At 47.7% G+C, this 18,654-nt stretch overlaps 1 protein-coding gene across 1 annotated transcript in view; it reads right to left on the bottom strand.

The window, feature by feature from the left end:
- Positions 1-18,654, bottom strand: part of IGDCC4 (immunoglobulin superfamily DCC subclass member 4) — a 100,216-nt gene that overhangs the window by 62,639 nt on the left and 18,923 nt on the right. The window contains exon 2 of the mRNA XM_074156497.1: positions 3,478-3,807. Coding sequence (XP_074012598.1) covers positions 3,478-3,807 — 330 coding nt within the window. The remainder of the gene's footprint in view (positions 1-3,477; positions 3,808-18,654) is intronic.

Genomic DNA, 18,654 nt, shown 5'->3' with positions numbered 1-18,654 from the left:
AGTGAAGGGCAATTTAAGTCAGTCTCTAGTTTTGAGATATCTCCACTGTTCTCACTGTTGTCACCAAAAATAAACCCAGGCTCTTAACAGAGGCACAAGCCATTGCTACCGGGCACGAGGCATGGTCCAAACTTCAACACAAGTCACCCCTAAAGGGGAATATATCCTAACTCAGGGTGGCTGGGATTGGGGCAGGAGCAGCCTAATAAATCCTCCTGGATTAATGACAATTCTTCTACTCCAGGTCTCCCATTTTCCCAGACAATATCTGCACGCAGGATCCCCAGCTCCATCTTCACAGCCCTCGGGGATCCCTTCACTTAATGAAACACTGGAACCAGCTATTTATCTGGCGCTGAATCACTGAAAATCACTGAAAGGAGGGAAGAGGAGGGATGGGTGACCAGCCATCTGTGGGTGCTGCAGGCTAAATATTTTCTGAGCAGAAAAGGAGGACAACGTTGCAAAGGTCAAAGATTTTCCCCTGATCTGAGAGAAGCCATGAGGAGCATTGGTTTCTACAGCACAGTGCTCACAGACTGAAACACATGCTTGGCCAAACCCGGACAGCCCTGCCTGGGGTACCAGAGGCTAAATACATCCCAGTGTAAAGCAGGTGTTGGGACGTCCACTCCGCATCTTCATCTACCTCAGCTCTGAGCAAACGCAAAAGCACCTCGTCCCTGGTGATGTGCTACACAGCTGCATTCAACAACATTTACATAAGTCACTGTACTAGAGAGAAGTGTTACTGTATTTGCATTATTTTCTAATCTCACCTGTTCAGTAGGTCAAGGAATCATTTATTGGAACTCTCACACTTAAAATAGCTCCAGGAACCATTTCTGAATACAAAGGAATTCTATTCTTAAACGCTGTGCAAAGATTCAGCAGTTCAGATATTGGAGTGTCATTCTCAGAGATCGAAATGAAAAACAGCCTGAAGAGCCCTTTCTTTCATCTCTTCCATTATAAAGAGATATTCACCTCACAAAACAGTCCCAACACCAAGTGGGGCCGCAGACTCTTTGTCATGTAGACAGCCGTCTGTCCTAGCCTCCACGCTGCTCTTCATTGTCTGGAGTTTCCCCTGGAGTCGAGAGATTTGCACCAGGCTGAGATGGGGTAAATTCTGCCTGTTGGGAACATCTGAGCAAACCCAGTGGCACCTCCTGCATTCACCAGCTACTGAGGGACCTACAACTGCTTGGCTCTTCCCTGGTGCCAACATTCCTTGCTCAGCATCAAACTCCCTGAGTCCCTTTCATGCTCCTCCCCAAACTGTGCCCACTGTTCACCAAAGAACCCACATGAGACCAACGGTGACCTGGAGGCAGCTGAGCTCCTGTGCGTGGCCAAATCCTGTGTGTGACACCTAGAGCACATTCCCGAGCTGCCATCTTCTCTGCTCAGGGCTACCACCTCCTCCCTGCAGCTCTCCCCTTGAACTTGCTCTCAGTTCCTTACAGAAGAGCTTTTCCAAGTCCTTATGAGACCAGACCACCCTGTCACAGCAGGACAAGCTGGAAAGTATTTGCTCAGCTCCTCCTTTGGATTGCACCCAGCTCTTCAGATCCAGCACCAAGAACTAGGACTGCAGGAGGGAAACATTCAAATTAGAAAAAAGGTGTTGGAGAGGAGAGAGGGGGGAAGAGGGGGGAAGAGGGGGGAAGAGGGGGGAAGAGGGGGGAAGAGGGGGGAAGAGGGGGGAAGAGGGGGGAAGAGGGGGGAAGAGGGGGGAAGAGGGGGGAAGAGGGGGGAAGAGGGGGGAAGAGGGGGGAAGAGGGGGGAAGAGGGGGGAAGAGGGGGGAAGAGGGGGGAAGAGGGGGGAAGAGGGGGGAAGAGGGGGGAAGAGGGGGGAAGAGGGGGAGGCAGACAGAAAGAAATGATGGTAGAAGGCTGCCTGGAAGCACAAATCCAACACCACAGTATAATTTGGTCTGTGTGGGAGGGGAGGATCTCATTGTAGGCATTTCAGACCATGCTGGTGCACAAAGATTTCCTTATCCAGAAGCCCCAATCACACTGCTCTCTCCCACTGCAAAATGCAGTTGAATAACAGGGTGCTGGACACATCCTTCCATGCTGGAACATGCTCACTGGCACCAAAGCATTGTAAAACTGTTTTGGCTTTACTTGCTTTCCTCCCACACCTGAAATCAGCAGCACTGTGCTATAAGAGAGTGTGTTTGGGCAATGAAATTCAGTGCATCTGTCCCCACTGGGACCCTGGTACCTCCCTCGGCTCCACCAGGCACACACAAAGCCTCAACAACCCTGCTCACTACAGACACCAGCCTGGGCTCTCAATCAGAGCTTGGCTTTGCCAAAAATTAAGCTCCTGCTCTTCCGCTACTCACTGCGCTAAAGGCAGAGATAAGCTTTCACAGACAAAAGCCACCAGAAGGGGAGACGTCCAACATCCTGTCCGTCAGGACCCACAGCACAGAAGATGAAAGATCCCAATGCCTCCCCTGGTGCATCAGTTCCCAGCTATGTTGACAGACTTTATCATTTTCATAAGGCCATATTCTGACACACTGAAACTGTCAAAGTCATCAGACATTCCCAATGGGGAGAGCAGTAGGTGCCACTACAAGCCTGTTAAGACCTAAGTCTTAACTGAGAGCAGGGACAAAAGGGAACCTGGACCACCTGAGAACATCCTGGCTTGTTTCCAGTGCTTTTTGCCCTTCAAGCGGCCACCCACATCCACTTGACTGTCTCTCAGTAATTAATTCTTTTTCTGAGTGTAACTCTTCATGCGGGGCAGATCCTGACCTAGACAGAGCTGCAGGCCACCCACTGCCACCTCTGGGGTGTGGACAGGATAGAGAGCTCAGCACAGTGGAGCTGGGAGCACACAGCACACCAATGGAAGTATCCCCATCCCAGTCACAGCTGGTTCTTCCAGCTGCCCCTACGCAGGTCATGCAGAGGTCCCCATACACCATCCAGAGGGGACTCATGCAGAGGAAAGGCAATGGGTGCTTTCTCCCAGCCACTTCCCCATCACCCAGCCCTTTAAGCTTCAGCCAGAGCTCACAGATTTAGGGCACTGCTCCTTAATTATGTCACTGGGGCAACAAGCCCATCTTAACCTTGGCCAGGAAAGCCAGAGCTGTCATAGCCAGACCCCCACGGTCACGTTCCTAGGCAGAAAGTGTTGCACTCAGGGCTCTGAAGTGTTGAGTTCTCTGCAAAAACAAGCACTGTCTTTTGGATAGTGAGGAGGGTCCTGTTTTTAATTGATGGCTGATGGCACTTACCTGGGAGAGTTACACAGGATGTTAACAGTGGGATAACAGAAAGAGACCAGTGCTCATCTGTGGACTATCCCAAATCCCACCTACACATCATTAATAAAATTTCACTTCATAGACACTTTATCTCAAACTCTGTGGGAGGCAGATGGTCCGTAGAAACACCAGGAGAGGGGGTGGAAAGTCAGTTCAAAAAAAGACTCCCAACACTTACTTGAAAATCTGACTGCAGCCGTTTGACTGGTGACAGCCCCTAGGGAGCTGTGAGACACGCAGGAGTAATTACCCTCAGCCCCAACCTTCTCAGGATATTTACTGTCCTTTGCCACAGCCTGGGCTGAGATGAAGAGTGATCCATTCGGAAGCACGTGGAGATGTTCCTGCTCCACTAATGGAAATCCATTCTTCTTCCATGTGATATTGATCACCTGCTCAACGGGGGCCAGGTTACAGTCCAAAACCACGACTTGGTTTGGCTCCAGTATCACCTTTGCAGGACCAGCGCTACAGCTCAGGTCCAGAGAATCCCCTTCCAACAGCCTCCCTGCAAAGAAAAGACAGTGTTGCAGTAGGAGTTGCTTTCCTTGGTTAAATCACATCCCAGTTTCACACAGCGATGGAAGCACAGCTCTCCATGAGTATGGCTGGAGACAATGGGTGAAATTAAGCCCTGTTAGGCAACCATCACCTCGCACGCCACTTGTGCACTGCATTCTCCATCACACATCCCTAGGACTGCACAACCCGCACCATTTCTGCCACCCGCCACTGTGCCCAGCAGCCACCCCTTCTGCCCACACTTGCTTTTTCCATGCTGGATTCAAGTAAAGAAGAACTGGAAGAAGGTGAAGTCATGGCAACAGCAAGAGCAAGCACAGAAGATGCAGCAAGGGCCCACATCCTGACAAGTGAGGGCTCCCCCTCACCAGAGCCTTCTCCAAGGCTGATGAACCCCCACAAGACAACTAAGTGCAAGCAAAGGTATTCAAGCCCTTGGTACGCCAGTGCCAATGATCACAACTTGGTTGGAGCAGTTCGCCCTCAGGGGGACCTGGCAGTAAGAGCTCAAGCCCAGCTGGGAATCCAGAAAGACAGCATCTCCCGCTGGTGTTCACGTAGTGGGAAACTAATTTTAAAGGAAAGACAGCAAAAGAACAGCTAAAAATGTGACTTGCTGTCTCTGAGCGTTTTATCCCATATAGGTGAATCCAGAATGAGAACGGATGGATGCATTTTCCCCACTTGAAAAGGATATTCCAGCTGCAAGCAGACAGTACCCAGAATGTGCCCTCAGGCAACCTGCCTGCTGCAGCCAGAGGCCGGAGCAGTGACCAGCAGCAAGCTGAGCCCAACGGGTCTTGGTCTGGCCGATTTCCAAACCCACGTACTCATAGGAGAGCTCCACCTCTGAAACAAGGCTCAGCGTTTCCTAAAAGAATATTGCCATTAATAAAATGCATTTGCCGTTAGAGTTCTCCAGAGACACTAAGTCAATGTTAGCTGGCAGCGCTGCTTCCACACACCAGCAATTTCAATCTCTGCTGCGCTCAAACCATCACCATCCACTCTTTTTATGGCTCCGCTCCAAATTATTTTGTCACTGCTCCAATCAGAAATGTTTCCTGCCTCTATAACAAGTTTATCAACACTGGATATGAACCACATGGCTCCCTGCCCGTCTCCTATCGCAGAAGGCTACAGATTAATTTTATAGGAATTCAAACACTCTATTAAACCTGCTACTACCTACTGCTGATAAAAGGGCTGCGTTTTAAAAGAGCGTGTGTTAAGCATGCAATTAGGGGCAATGACACGCAAAATTACACGTGCAGGGAGATGGAATTATTTCAAGGCGTGCGCCGGAAACTGCAGATGCCCCTGAAAGGAAGGGCCTAACCCTGCCCACGCGAGGGGCTGATTTGGTGCCCACCCAAGCCCGTGGGGACGGGAACTTGTCAGGTTTGCCCTCATTGCCGGTTTGCAGAACGACCACCGAGAACTTATGTTGGCCAATTATGTCCCTTCAGTAACACAAGAACCCTACCCATCTGCTGCCTGTTGATTGCCATCGTTACGGGACCCAACAGATCCTGCCCTGAGCACCATCATCTTCACTAGGACATCCAGAGGACAATCTCCCGGTCCCCAAAGCCAAACCCCAGCAGGATGCAGAGATGCCCTTTTCACACCATGCCAGCACAACAGCCAGGCACTGCACTCCATGACAAAGGGGCAGCTACAGCCAACACAGAGTCACCTCCGAGTCCCTGGATTTGAGGTTTTCCTGCACAGATGCTTCTACTGCACTGCAAACTCATGGTCTGCAGGAAGGGGCACAGCTAGGAGCAGCAGATGCCATTTTGCTTCAAATGTAAACCCACTGCAATGTAATTTCTGGGTTTGTCAGCCAGCACAGCCCTTTCACAACAACAACACAGGAAGGACATGGACCTGTTGGAACGGGTCCAGCAGAGGGCCACGAAGATGATCAGAGGGATGGAGCACCTCCCCTATGAAGACAGGCTGAGAGAGCTGGGGTTGTTCAGCCTGGAGAAGAGAAGGCTCCGGGGAGACCTCATAGCAGCCTTCCAATATCTGAAGGGAGCCTACAGGAGAGCCGGAGAGGGACTCTTTGTCAGGAGATGTAGTGACAGGACAAGGGGTAACAGTTTTAAATTGGAAGAGGGGAGATTTAGATTAGATATTAGGAGGAAATTCTTTACTGTGAGGGTGGTGAAGCACTGGAACAGGTTGCCCAGGGAAGCTGTGGATGCCCCATCCCTGGAAGTGTTTAAGGCCAGGCTGGATGGGGCTTGGAGCAACCTGCTCTAGTGGAGGTGTCCCTGCCCATGGCAGGGGGGTTGGAACTCAATGATCTTTAAGGTCCCTTCCAACTCTAACCATTCTATGATTCAGGTTCCTTGCTGCCTGGCCCCCTCAGGCCAGCGAGCAAGATGAGGAAGACCACTACACAGGGACTGTCACCAAATGCCCTCCTGTAAGGGCAATTCTGCCTGTTTGTGTCCGCTAGGGAAGATTAGTCCTTTGAGGATCACAGCAAACTACACAACTCACTCGCTGCCTCCACAGGAGACTAGAAGTAGGGGAACATGAAGCTGAAAGGCTGCCCAAATGTTCTGGAAAGACACTGCCACTGGAAGCCTTCCATCCAAGACAGCCAGTACAAAAAAAACCTGTATGAAATTGGGAGAAATAAAGCACAGAGCAAGTTACCAGTGAACATGTGCAGAAGGTGACATGAGCAGACACAGGAGAGGGTTAACAGTCTGAGGCTGGTGAAAACTCAGCTGAGCTAAGGACAGGAGGCACAGTCAAATCCACAACAATGTCACTGTGGTGAGAACCCCCATCCATGGGGGAGCTGCGACCCACACTTCTCTGAAGAGATCTCTGTAGCAGCTGCTCCTGGCATCATGTCACTCGGGGCTTAGTCAGCCTGTGTGTATACACCACCTCCAGGGAGGTAGGGCTCCTAAGGCAAAGGCTGATGCATGTGATGCTGAGCTTATTTCAAAAGATGTTGAAACTTTCTTGGCTAAAGTCTTAATCCTCTGCCTTTCTTTAAATTTGTTGTCTTTAAAAGCACAAGTAGAGATTGAGGAGACAAGGAATTAACTCAGGTCACAAGTCAGTCCCCCCACGCCGATGGCTCCAGCTTTCTCTTCGCATCTTTCCCCTTGACTTCTCCTTTACACGTCACTACCAGCAACAACACACCAAGGCATCTCAGGTGGTTCTTGTGCAGCACCAGCACTACGGGCACCAACTCTTACCTTCCTTCAACATTGACCCTCCAGTAAGGCAGCAGGGCTGGGTGGGCACAGCCACAGGGAATCAGCAGGCTCTGGCTGTGCCAGGCATCCCACATGGCCCCTGTCACCACACACACAGGCTGTCCCCCTGCCTCCAGATTCTCCTGCTCTGTGCCAGGCACTCCTCTTCATCACTTGGGAAAACAGCCCGTATATCTGTCCTATTTTCTATTTTCTTCTGACAGCAATTAAAATGGTATTTTGCTGAAAATACTCCTCCTCTTCGAAAGGTGAAGCGCGAGGGGACGGCTGGCTGGCTCAGGCAGCCAGGAATAGAGCGGAGATCTGCAGTGCAGCTTCCCACGCCAGCACAGGTCAGTAAGAAGCAATTATCAGCCTCTCAAACCTCAATTCCTTAAAAATCAACTCAACCTGTTTGCAGCGGGGTACAAATAGACAGCTCCATACTTTGCACCACAGTAGAAGTAGTACTTGCTTTTTTAAAAACATGTGATGGTGTTTCTATATGCTTAAATATCACCCCGCTCTTCTCCCCAAAGTCAAAGCCTACCTGGATCCGAGCTTCTGGTTGGCGTGTTACAGAAAAAAGGGCCAGTTACAAAACTCGGTGCCAGACTGCAGAGCTCACCCATACTAACACCAGGTTGCTTTCTTTCATGCCTTCACACCAATAAACACACGATTGCACAACATCTTTATAAAGAGCAATAGTCACTCCTTTCCCGGAAACCTGTTCCTACCACATAATCCCCCCAGTAACAGCAGAAACCATTTATAAGCAACCAACCTCCGATATGTTTCCATTTGCAAGTGTCTGCTGCATCGTCAAGCAATGCAGGTTCCACACGATGGTAAGAGCTCGTGACCGTACTCAAACCACCACCCTTTATTCCAGGAGCACCAAAAATATTTCTAGACCAAAAAGCCAAATAAAAAGCCCAATAAAAACTCATGACCCACAGGGCTCAAACTGAGCACCTGGCAGAAGACCGTGACATGGCCAAACACATGTGACAATCAGTGTCTGTCACTTAACACAGTCTGAGGAGGCTCCCTGCTGGGCATATGAACCCCTTGACTGACACGAAGCTGCTCTCATAGGTAAGCACAGACCTGCCCTGAATCAGCCAGCCCTTTTCCTGCCCCTTTGGCCCCAAAGTACTGCAAATTTTTGGGGACAGGCCCTTTGCATGTACAGGGGTTGGAATAGCAGGGCCCAGAGCCCAGACTTAGCATTGCAAAAAAAGCCCCACGATGACTCTTGTCCTAAGATGTTTAAAGAACTGTATAAAGACTCCCTGATTAAGGAAAAAATACCTTCCAGGCTCTGGAAACGTAGGAGGAGGTCTGGTTCAAAACACCGCACTAAATTAGCAAGCCTGACAGTGAGATAAAAGCCCCTTCAAGGGAAAGGATCAGAAGAGAGTAAAATTACTCCAAGCGAGATCAAAGACAAATGAAATCAGGAATGTTAAGTGCTTACAGAAGCTGCTGACTCTTTCCAACCTCCATTCTTCATCGTGTAGTGACAGAAGTGGATACAATCCTGTTTAAACACAGAGGCACATGCTGGCGCAGCCTCCTGTTCACCTTCACCCTCTTACCTGCCGGAGGTAAAGCTGTAGTGAATGTAGTGAAGCCTACCCAGAACAGCCACGAGCCTCACACCGCAAATACAGCTATTCCCATGGACATCGACAATAACACAGAGATGAGGTTCCGAGTCAGAAGCCAGAAGGTCTTTCCACATATCGGTTCAAGGCAGGGCTTTCAGCTACAGATCTGTGCTTTGGACCTGGAGAGCTTTTTGCCTTTGGCTCCTCCTGGTTATAGCTTCAAGCATCAAAGCCTGGCAGAACTGGAGGTTTTCAGCTCATGGATCTCTAATTTCACAGAATCACAGAATCGTCTAGGTTGGAAGGGACCTTTAAGATCATCTAGTCCAACCTTAAAAAAGAAACAAAAAAACCCAAAAAACACCAACCCTAAACCATATTCCCGAGCACCATGTCAACTCGTCTTTTGAATATCTCCAGGGATGGTGCCTCAACCACTTCCCTGGGCAGCCCATTCCAATGCTTGATAACCCTTTCAGTGAAGAAATTCTTCCCAATATCCAACCCGAACCTCCCCTGGCGCAACTTGAGGCCATTTCCTCTTGTCCTATCGCCTGTGACTTGGGAGAAGAGACCTACCCCTGACTCTCTACAACCTCCTTTCAGGGAGTTGTAGAGAGCAATAAGGTCTCCCCTCAGCCTCCTCTTCTCTAGACTGAACAACCCCAGCTCCCTCAGCCTCTTCTCATCAGACTTATTCTCCAGACCCCTCACCAGCTTCGTTGCCCTTCTATGAGGCCAGAGAACCCTGTACAGCATTGCCCTACAGTGGGAAACACCACACGTACACTCAAAGCAGACTTTTATATCACAGCACACAAACCTGCTTGTCTACCAGCTACCCAGAAACAACCCAACGCAACTGAGAACATCTCAAAATACTTCTCTGAAGGAAAAAGGGCCAAAAGCAGAGCGGTGGGTTGGAAGGAAAGAAGAACCACGCGGTCTGTGCCCATCCAGTCCCAGGTAACCAGCAGGGTTCATGCTAAACTCCACTAAGCCCAGCAAACTGCTGAGCTATCCCAAGACAGACAGTGGTGGCTCCAAGATTAAAAACGTATGTGCAAATACATACTTACATATATAGATATATACCACATATGTGCATGCAGATGTATTGAAGCGTACCACATGCCCCAAAATTGAGAGTCCTTGATGCAGCAAGTTAAAAGCATTTTGTTTCCTTGAAAATTATATTTTCTGACCCAGGCTCTGCAGGTTATTTTTCCTCTCTCCTGTGTCACTAACCCCGAGGCTACATTACACACAAAAGCAGCCCAGGAGAAAAATGTTCTTTTTCTCCCATCTATTTCCTGACTTCCATCAGCCAGGTATCCACCTCCAGTGTCCAGGCCCAGTGAAGTAAATGAAGAAGTCTCCTGTTGAGTGGCATAACACTCAAGGCGTTTCGGATGAACAAAGGTTGTAAAATCTTTAAGGCACAAAGCAGTCCTCTGCCCTCCGCAGGAGCACGGCCCCTATCAGCATCAGGCTCGATTCCAGATCCAAAGCAGGCATCTGAAAATCCACTTTAAACCAGCTAATGTCTCCCTTCCCAAACGGCACATCTCCGTGTACAGCCAAAACCCCCTCCTACGATCTCTGCTCCCCTCCATCAAATGGGGGCAGGAACAGCACAACTTACCACTGAGCAAAGGGGAAAAAGGATCAATCCTCTTGTTTTTCTAATTTCAAAACTACAAATAACGAGGTGAAGTGTGAGCTAGCGACACAGTGAGGTTTGGCAGATTCCTGACAACACAATGACTTGGTCAGAGGCAAGACCCTCAGAGCAGTGTTCTCACATCCAAGACACACAACGCTCCAAGCCCATGGATCTGTTGGGAGCTTGCACTCCATGGCTGAGAAAACCACAAAACCCAACTTGTCTCCTTGTACTTAGGGTTATTTCCCTTCCCTGGGATTTAACTACTTAAATCAAGGAGGAAAGACCTAGACAAGAGATGCTTGTTCTGGTGAAATTTTGGCTATCAACAGTAAACACGTCCTTGAGCTCTGTTACACAGCACGAGCAAATAAAAGGTTACTGTTCAACAGGAGACAAATGGCTTTGTTCGGAGGAGGATGAGTTGGGTTTTAGTAATTACTTTAAAAACTAAACATACATACAGGCATGAACCAAAAGGGATGCATTTCTGGGCACTGGCATACCTATGCTTCTTTTCTTTTTTTTTTTTTTTGTACAGCACCCAGCATAGCTGGAATTAGCTGATCCACAACCTCCACTTAAAGTCCATGAGTAAGCTCAGTGCCAGCTCCCAAATGGCACATCACCAGGAGGACACACAGCACTGTCACATTGGTTCAAACAGACAGGCAGAGTATGTCCCAGCACCAAATGCAGCACTGCCATAAACGCAGCAGATAAACCCATCCCAGCTACACAGTACAGCTCTTCTCTTCTCTGGCTGGTGGGAGGACAGCCCCAACGGCTCCCCACCATGACCTTGTCACCAACCAAGCCATCACCCAAAGGGGCTGTCCCAAAAGTAGTATTTGGAGGAGATGTACTATTTTCTCTTTGACAAACTGATTCAGCTGGGGGAAGTCAAAGAGATTTATGCACATGCAAGATCCCAAGGCACAATCATTCCTAAAAACGCCAACCCATTCCTACAAACACACTGTCCAGCAATTACAAGGCTTAGACCTTCATTTCAAAGCAGGGGAGGTCCATCTTTAGCAGAGCTGAGTGAGGCCCCAGGATCAGCTCAAGGACGGGACCCAGCCCAAAGCAGCTAAAACCACTGACAGCTTCCAGTGCCTTCACGCGAAAACCCTCAGACAGCTTCCAGCCCAAAACAAATAAAGTTGCGCCAAGCTAGACAGGACCCATTACAGCACAGGCCTTGGGAGATTAATACTTCACAGAGAGCAAAGTACAAGGGTTTCTAATCTGACACACTTCCAGAGCTGACATCACTTCTAGTTCTTGGCAGCCAGAGATTTTCCTGGGGAGCCGCTGTTGTGCTGCAGGTCCCACAGCCTGGAGCCCGGCCAGCACGTTTCCTATTCCACACACACACACATCTGGCACTTTGGAACTGGCTTGTGCACCTTGCAGAACTCCAGCCAAAGAAAACCTTCCCGGGAGCGAGGGAAGCGGCTCAGGCGAGGCGAGCAGAGCGCTGGGTCGTCGTGTGTGTTCTGCGGGATATCAGGCGGTGAGAGGAAAGGGCTCCTCTCTCCCCTCCACATCCCACAGGAGGTGGCAGGAATTCAAACTGCAGTTGAGCCTCTGCACTGTCGCCTTGTCTTAATTTATGTATTTATTTTGGATGCTGAACTCGTGGAACTCAACAGCACAATTAATCTCATTTAATCGGGAGTGAACAGCACTGAAGAAAAGTGGAGTTACTTCTTCCAAAGGGTTTTCCTACCTCTCAGCAAGCCAACTACTGTGCCATTGTTCTGCTCAATGTAACCTTCTGCCGATGCTCTTCAGACACTCTTAGAGCTGTAGAAAATCCTTACGTTGTCATCATCTAATTCAAAGAGCGACTATACTTCAGTGTGTCCCCATTAAAGCAACACAAAGCCCTCTTTCTTCTTGGAAACTTTATGCGTTGACAATTAAAAGTCAATAGCTTGGTCTCAGCCTGTTTTTAGGGCAACTGCACTTGACGAGTGGTGACCCAGAAAGAAATCTGGAGGGAGGTCTCTGTCGAGGTCTGCATTCTGGGTGCTCAGCAACATCGGCACTGAAAGCAGAACCAAAGGAGCTCTGGGGATGGAGCACTCGACTCCCATGATCTCTACAGAACAGGAGGCTGAAAGAGGAGCCAGACACCTAAATCCCCTTGTGCCTCAGATCTTCCACCTTCCCAGAGCACAATAAAGCAGAAAACATTCTTCTACTCAACCATAATGAGGTCTATGAGATGGAGGGACCTTCAGCCCCCATTTAGCCTCTCTGGAAACGAAGGCTCCTAAAACTATCTCCAGGTCTGCCAGAAAGCCCATTTTATTAGCATTTGATATCCACACAGAGCAGAGGGGTTCCAGTACCGAGCAGCGCTCACCAGTGGGAAGCAGGCCTTATCCTAATTCTGCATATAAGCAAGCTAGATGGTTTGTTTAATAATGCAGCATCTCCCACTGCTGCAGGAATATTCATCCAGCTGGCAGCAAGGGACTCTCAGATCATCCCCTGTCACTGAGCAGATCCCAGTCTTTCAGGAGCAGCTGGGTGCCAGACCGTCCCTGCGTGCAGCAAAGGACCGCACTCGGAGACTGTCACACCATCGCTGCGTCGAGGGGTAGGGTACGAAGCTGTGCCAGGAGCCATCCCCTCACACCCTGCACAGACTCAGCGGCAGGGAAGGAGTGTGCAGTGTCATGGTCACTCCCCAGCTTGGGCTCATAGTGCCCCTCATGTCCCGGTACACACTGGGACCCAGGATGAGCGCTGGCAAGGCAAGCTCAGCTCTGGCCACACACAGACCACTGGAAATGCTCTGGAGCTGGCTGCTGAGCACAGGCTTGGCCATCCCATGGTCCATCTCAGCATCTACAGACAGCTCTAGAGCTGCATTTTAGACAGAAACACTTTGCTCTCCGGATGACAGGCATTGCTGTAAAGCTTTAGGAGGGTCATGGTCCAAACACCCTTTGAGCAAAGCACCACGTAGGAGCAAACACACTTGAGCGTTACCAACTGCATCTGTCCAAGCAGGTGAGCTGTGCGTCCCTGGAAAGGTGAAAAGGGAGCCCAGATACTGCAACAAAACCAGCAGAGGGAGAACACTGCCAACACAGAAATACCTTCTTCCTACAGCTCTACTTCACTTAATTATAAAGATCTTTGCATCTAACAAATCTTTATGAGGCTTTGTGGCTTTGGGACATCGATCCAAACCATTCATTTCATAGTGGTCCATTATTATATTTTCACATGTATACAAAGCCCTTCCATTTAAAAGTTAAATTAATCATAATTTATCTATTTGTTGTTGCGTGCTCCAAATTCAGCTCTCCCTGAAGAAAGACGCTGGGAAAGAGCCTCTTGTCTTTGTTCTCTTCAAACCCCCAGATAAAAACAAGAGAGCAGAAGGGATGGCATGAAAGAAACATCATCTAAAACACATGCAATGCCACATCGCTGTTTATAGGTCATACCTGAAAAGCTTGATATTATCTAAAGCTGTAATTAAAGTAAATAGGTTAATGACTAGACTCAGATAAAAGCAAAGGCTGCCAAAGCCCTGGATAAATGAATATCGTTGTGTATAAACACAACATACCAGCCATCAAGCAAATAAACCAGCTGAAAAGGTCTCTGTTTAAGTATTTTTAAAGACACTTCTGATGCTCCTAATGCTGAAGCCAACTGTGGCTGTTCATTTCATCCAGCCAAGACCATCAGAGCCACCATCCCAAGGCTCATGTAACCCTGGAGACTCCAACCCAGTAAAGTATCAGCTGATTTCTAGCAAGGACTAAATGCTCTCGTGCTTCCGTAGAAGCATCAGGTTTGCCCAAACATCTTATCTGCATTGACAGATCATGCCCAGCAGATAGGGGAAAACACAAAACCAGCTCTCAAGATTGAGTTCAGTGTCACTGAGATGTGCGTTACTCCGATGTAACCCCTGCAAACAAATGGTCCAGAAAGATGAAACAAATCAATAGCAGTAATAATTTATTCATTGTGTCGAATTGTCAACGGCAATCATAACGGTAAAGTGCTTGACTCTTTCATGAAGGTTAAGCCTTTGTGTTTTCTCCTTTCTGACCTCAGAAAGGCATCTGAAACAGCAGCTGAAATCTGGAGCAGAGCAAAACCCAGACTTGTTAAATTCAGCCTTTTTCAGCTCTTCTCCCCAGCGTGTCTCACACGACTGAGAGCAGAGCAGGGAGAGCTCTCCCTGTGTACAGTAATATCACCATTAGCCCCCCTTGCATCGAAGGATGCTTATTTAAAGTGACTTGAATACTAAAAATTGCTGCAAACCCCTTGGCAATCCCCCACACTGCCCAACCCAGGGAGGGCCGAGCTGTTTCTGTGCCTTTCCCACTGCTCCACGCCAAGCACACAGCACGCTGGACTTCAGGCTTTTCTCTAGAAACATCTCCGAGGAAGCCTCCATCCCCTGGCTGTCATCTTTCCCTTCTTAAAAAGCAGATGAGGAAGAGCCGAGACGTTCTCTGCAGAAGCTGCTGCGAGCGCGGGATGCACAGGGAACTCAGGACAGAGCCCTGGGTTTGCATTCATAAATTTACAGCGTAGAGGCATATTAAAATTACAAGCTTCAACAAGCGCACTGGAACAATAACACATCAGAGTCCTGTAATTGGGCCCTGAAATACACTTAGTGAAAAATACAGACCAGCTGCAATGTTGGAAATGCTCCTAATGCAATCCAAGGTAATTATTGGTAACAGACCATCAAACAAGTGCATTAATATGCTCTGATCAGACAGGGAATCAGATGGACGGTCTGGCACAGCAGCTTGTACCTGCAAATTATGTAAATGATTGGAAAGAGCAAAGCCCCAAAGCCCTAGAAACACTAACTCGAATGAAAGTTATTAAATGCTATTTTTGTTGTCTGCTGGTGTTAACATTAGAAGGCCCATTTGCCGCGGTGACTATAATTTTGCTGCTGAGCAGCAGTCCGAGCTGAATAGGCCTGATATTTGCCATTTTAAAGGACCCCATCACGCTAAAATGACTGGCTTAGATTTGCATGATTTCACTGACAACATTTAAACACATAACTACTTCCTGCATTTTTCACCGATGCTGGAAAGGAAACCCAGTCATTTTTCTTTTGTTAGATGCAGAAGTTCCCGATTTTATTTCATGCATCATCTACGCGCGTTTGATCTGCAAACAACACAGGGGAGTCTGAAACAAGATCTCGTGTTAGAACGTTACCTATTTTTGCACTTGAACTATTTAAGTTTAGCATATTTTTAGGATATACTTTCATCTCTCCAAGTCTGAGAAAGCTACAAGTATGCAGTATGATACAAGCTTCAGTGTCATGCCTCTTGAGAATAGTCACTTAACCACACACTACTATTACCAAATAAAATACACAAAGAACCTTCACCTGTGGGCTACAGTTAAAGTATATTTTGCAGCTCTTTTCCCCCCGGTTAGTGGCTCTGTATGTTTCAAAGACACAAATATAAACGCATTAAATTGAAAAATGTTCAGCTCCAACAGTATTCCATCGGTGCATTTCTCACCACCCTACAGAGAAAAAAACAAAAAAAACCCAAACAAACAAACAAAAAAAACCAAAAAAAAAAAAAAAAAAAAAAAGAGAGAAAAGCACCATACCCTATTTCAAACCCTGGGAAAAGTCAATGCACAGAGGAATGAAACAGTGTCCCCACTGCAAGTCTGAAACCAGCAGCCAAACTTCCCAGCAATTCAGTCCCATCCTCTCTACCAGACAATTCTTTAGCCTCTGCAAATCCAACTTTTATATACAAAAATGTGGTGTAAAGCTCTGGGGCAAACTGACAGAGCATATCCTGCCCATCCCCCAGTTCAGAGGCCTCCAGAAACTTAGGCTATGCTTTGTAATTTCCAAAGGCAGACACCACCTGTAATTTTATTTTATGTTCTTCACATTGCAAGGCTGTTGAAACAGGGCTGGAGAGCCACCCTGACCGAGAGGGTAAATATTAACCCTGTGATAAGCAGCCTGAGGTGGTAAGGTGGGTGAGCTATCCTTAACAAGAAGGATGCGCTTCCAGCTTTAACGAAGGACCCAAAGACTCATCCTACCTCGAAGGCAGGGGCTCAAACCCAATGAGAGCCAGAGCTATTCCCAGTGAATTTCATGGCCCTGTTCGTTGTCCATTCTGCTTCCCAGCAGGTCAGCCTTGTCCTGTGTCACCAAGGCCAGCGAGAAAGCTTGGCAGAGGGAAGAGGAAGACCACGTTAACAGGGAAAGAAGGACACGAGACCATTTGCTCTGCCCTTGCTTGGGTGACAAAGCCTGTGCTTCCAAGCATCAGCTTGGCCCAACAGCCCTAAATCACCCACCCCGGCAATACGCGAAGGAGGAAGGCGATGACAACAGCTGCTCTAATTTATTAGTTGTCTCTGTTCACGCTCACCAGCCCTGCGCTAGGACGCGCTGCTCCATTTGCAACCAGACGGAAACAAGGAGTGTGACTCGAGGCAGCGGGAGAAACACTTCTCCATCATGTGTACTTTCCCCTTCACAGGCTCGGCTTCCCCTTGTCTTGCCTGTCATTAAGGGGAACTTACAACACGCTGCTGAATGATGTACTGTAATCAATACAAATAGCCATGAGAGCCCCTGAAAAGGATGTGGAAGTACAGCTCAGCAGTGATATTTATGAGCAGAGGATACCTCAGACCAGAACGGTCCCAACTCTCCTGAGTATTTCCATTATTTACACTGAGATCAGAAAATTAAAATGATATTTTACGCTTAATGGTTCCAACAAGACCTGTGAAGTCCTTCTCTCGGTCCCATTTACAACACAAACGCCAATGACAGAGCAGCAGATGGTCAGAAACACTCCCCTAGAATATTCAGGCGATTCAACTTGAATCTGTGCCCAAATCATTTAACTTTAATGGATTCTTTCATTAACAACCAAAGAAAGGGAATATGGTTGCCAGGACATTAAAATCACTTTTTCAATTATACTGTTATAAAATCGAACAAATTAGCTGTAATTCTTAGCTGAAGCCTAAATGGAAGCACGACTTTATGAAAGAAATGAAAATTGATTTGGATTAGTGGGCATCAAGGGCTTTTTAAAAATTAACAAGATTCTTATGACTTCATAGCATGGATGGATTAGCTGAAGGTTTCACTGCCCTGCGTTTGCTACCTGCCAAAGCACAGCAGCTGGCTTCACAGCATTGGTTACAGCGGGTTTTAATTAGACCAAGGGAAGAGGATGCAAGGATTGAAGCTGGGAACAAAGTTCTGGAAAAGCTGGGTGGTGTCTGAATTCACCTTTTGGACCCAGCCCCACAGGGTCTTGGCAAAAACCAGGGAAATCAGAACCTTTAAGCTTTAGCAGTATAAGGATTGCAGGCTGCAATATTTTGCTTGGGGTGGTCTTGCTCAAAGATCAAGGCAAAACTGCACTAGATGCTTCACAAACACAAAATAAAAATCAAGCTCAAGATGCTTGGTGCAAAGAGCATGCAAGTTTAATGTAGGATATTAAAAAAACAAAACCCAACACAAAAAACCCCACGCAAAAAACCCACAAACACCCAAACCAGGTTAGGATAACAACAGAAGGAGCAGAGTGAGTGATTCATAAAGGAAACAGGAGCTGTAACACCAGGTGCAAGCAAACTACAAGAGATATGGGGTCACACTAGGAAGGAAGAAAAATGTCCTTTATATTGTATAATACAAACTTAGACATTCACTGAATGCAACCTGCATTGATCTTACTGACCAGGAACCGGAGGATATATTTTGAGAGCCATCCACCTGCCAGGGAAGGTAATGATTTGGAACTGCTGCCCAGAAAAAAAGAGACTGAAAACCAAGCTGGAGACCTTTACACCCGCACTGGACAAAGCCTTTTTAAAATTTATTTATTTAAAAAAAAAAAAAAAAAAAAAAAAAGGCACCACCGGGAACAATCCTGTTCTGACCCCTATGAGATGGACAGGATGTTCTAGCGCTCACACTCAACCCCGAACATCTCCAGGATGATGCAGCGCCGAGAGCAGCTGCCAGCTGGAAGAACCGGCCCCTCTGTAAGGTAAATGCAGCAGAACATTTCAAAACCATTTTCATGAAATCTTGCAACACAAAGCACTTTAGCTGACTCCCCTTTACGAGTCAGCATTTCATATTTAGTTAATTCTACTCTTTATTGCAACACAGCGGTTGACAATTTGCATCGGTAAAAGCTGGCTTGAAAAATTAATCTTTCTTTGGACAATCCTGAATATTACTTCTTTGCCATAATCATGCTGGTTTGTCACCCTGTATC

This window comes from Numenius arquata, chromosome 11 (assembly GCF_964106895.1).
Source record: "Numenius arquata chromosome 11, bNumArq3.hap1.1, whole genome shotgun sequence".
Classification (NCBI taxonomy): domain Eukaryota; kingdom Metazoa; phylum Chordata; class Aves; order Charadriiformes; family Scolopacidae; genus Numenius; species Numenius arquata.
Note: the sequence above shows the minus strand (reverse complement) of the source record. Positions and strands in the feature narration are given on the sequence as shown.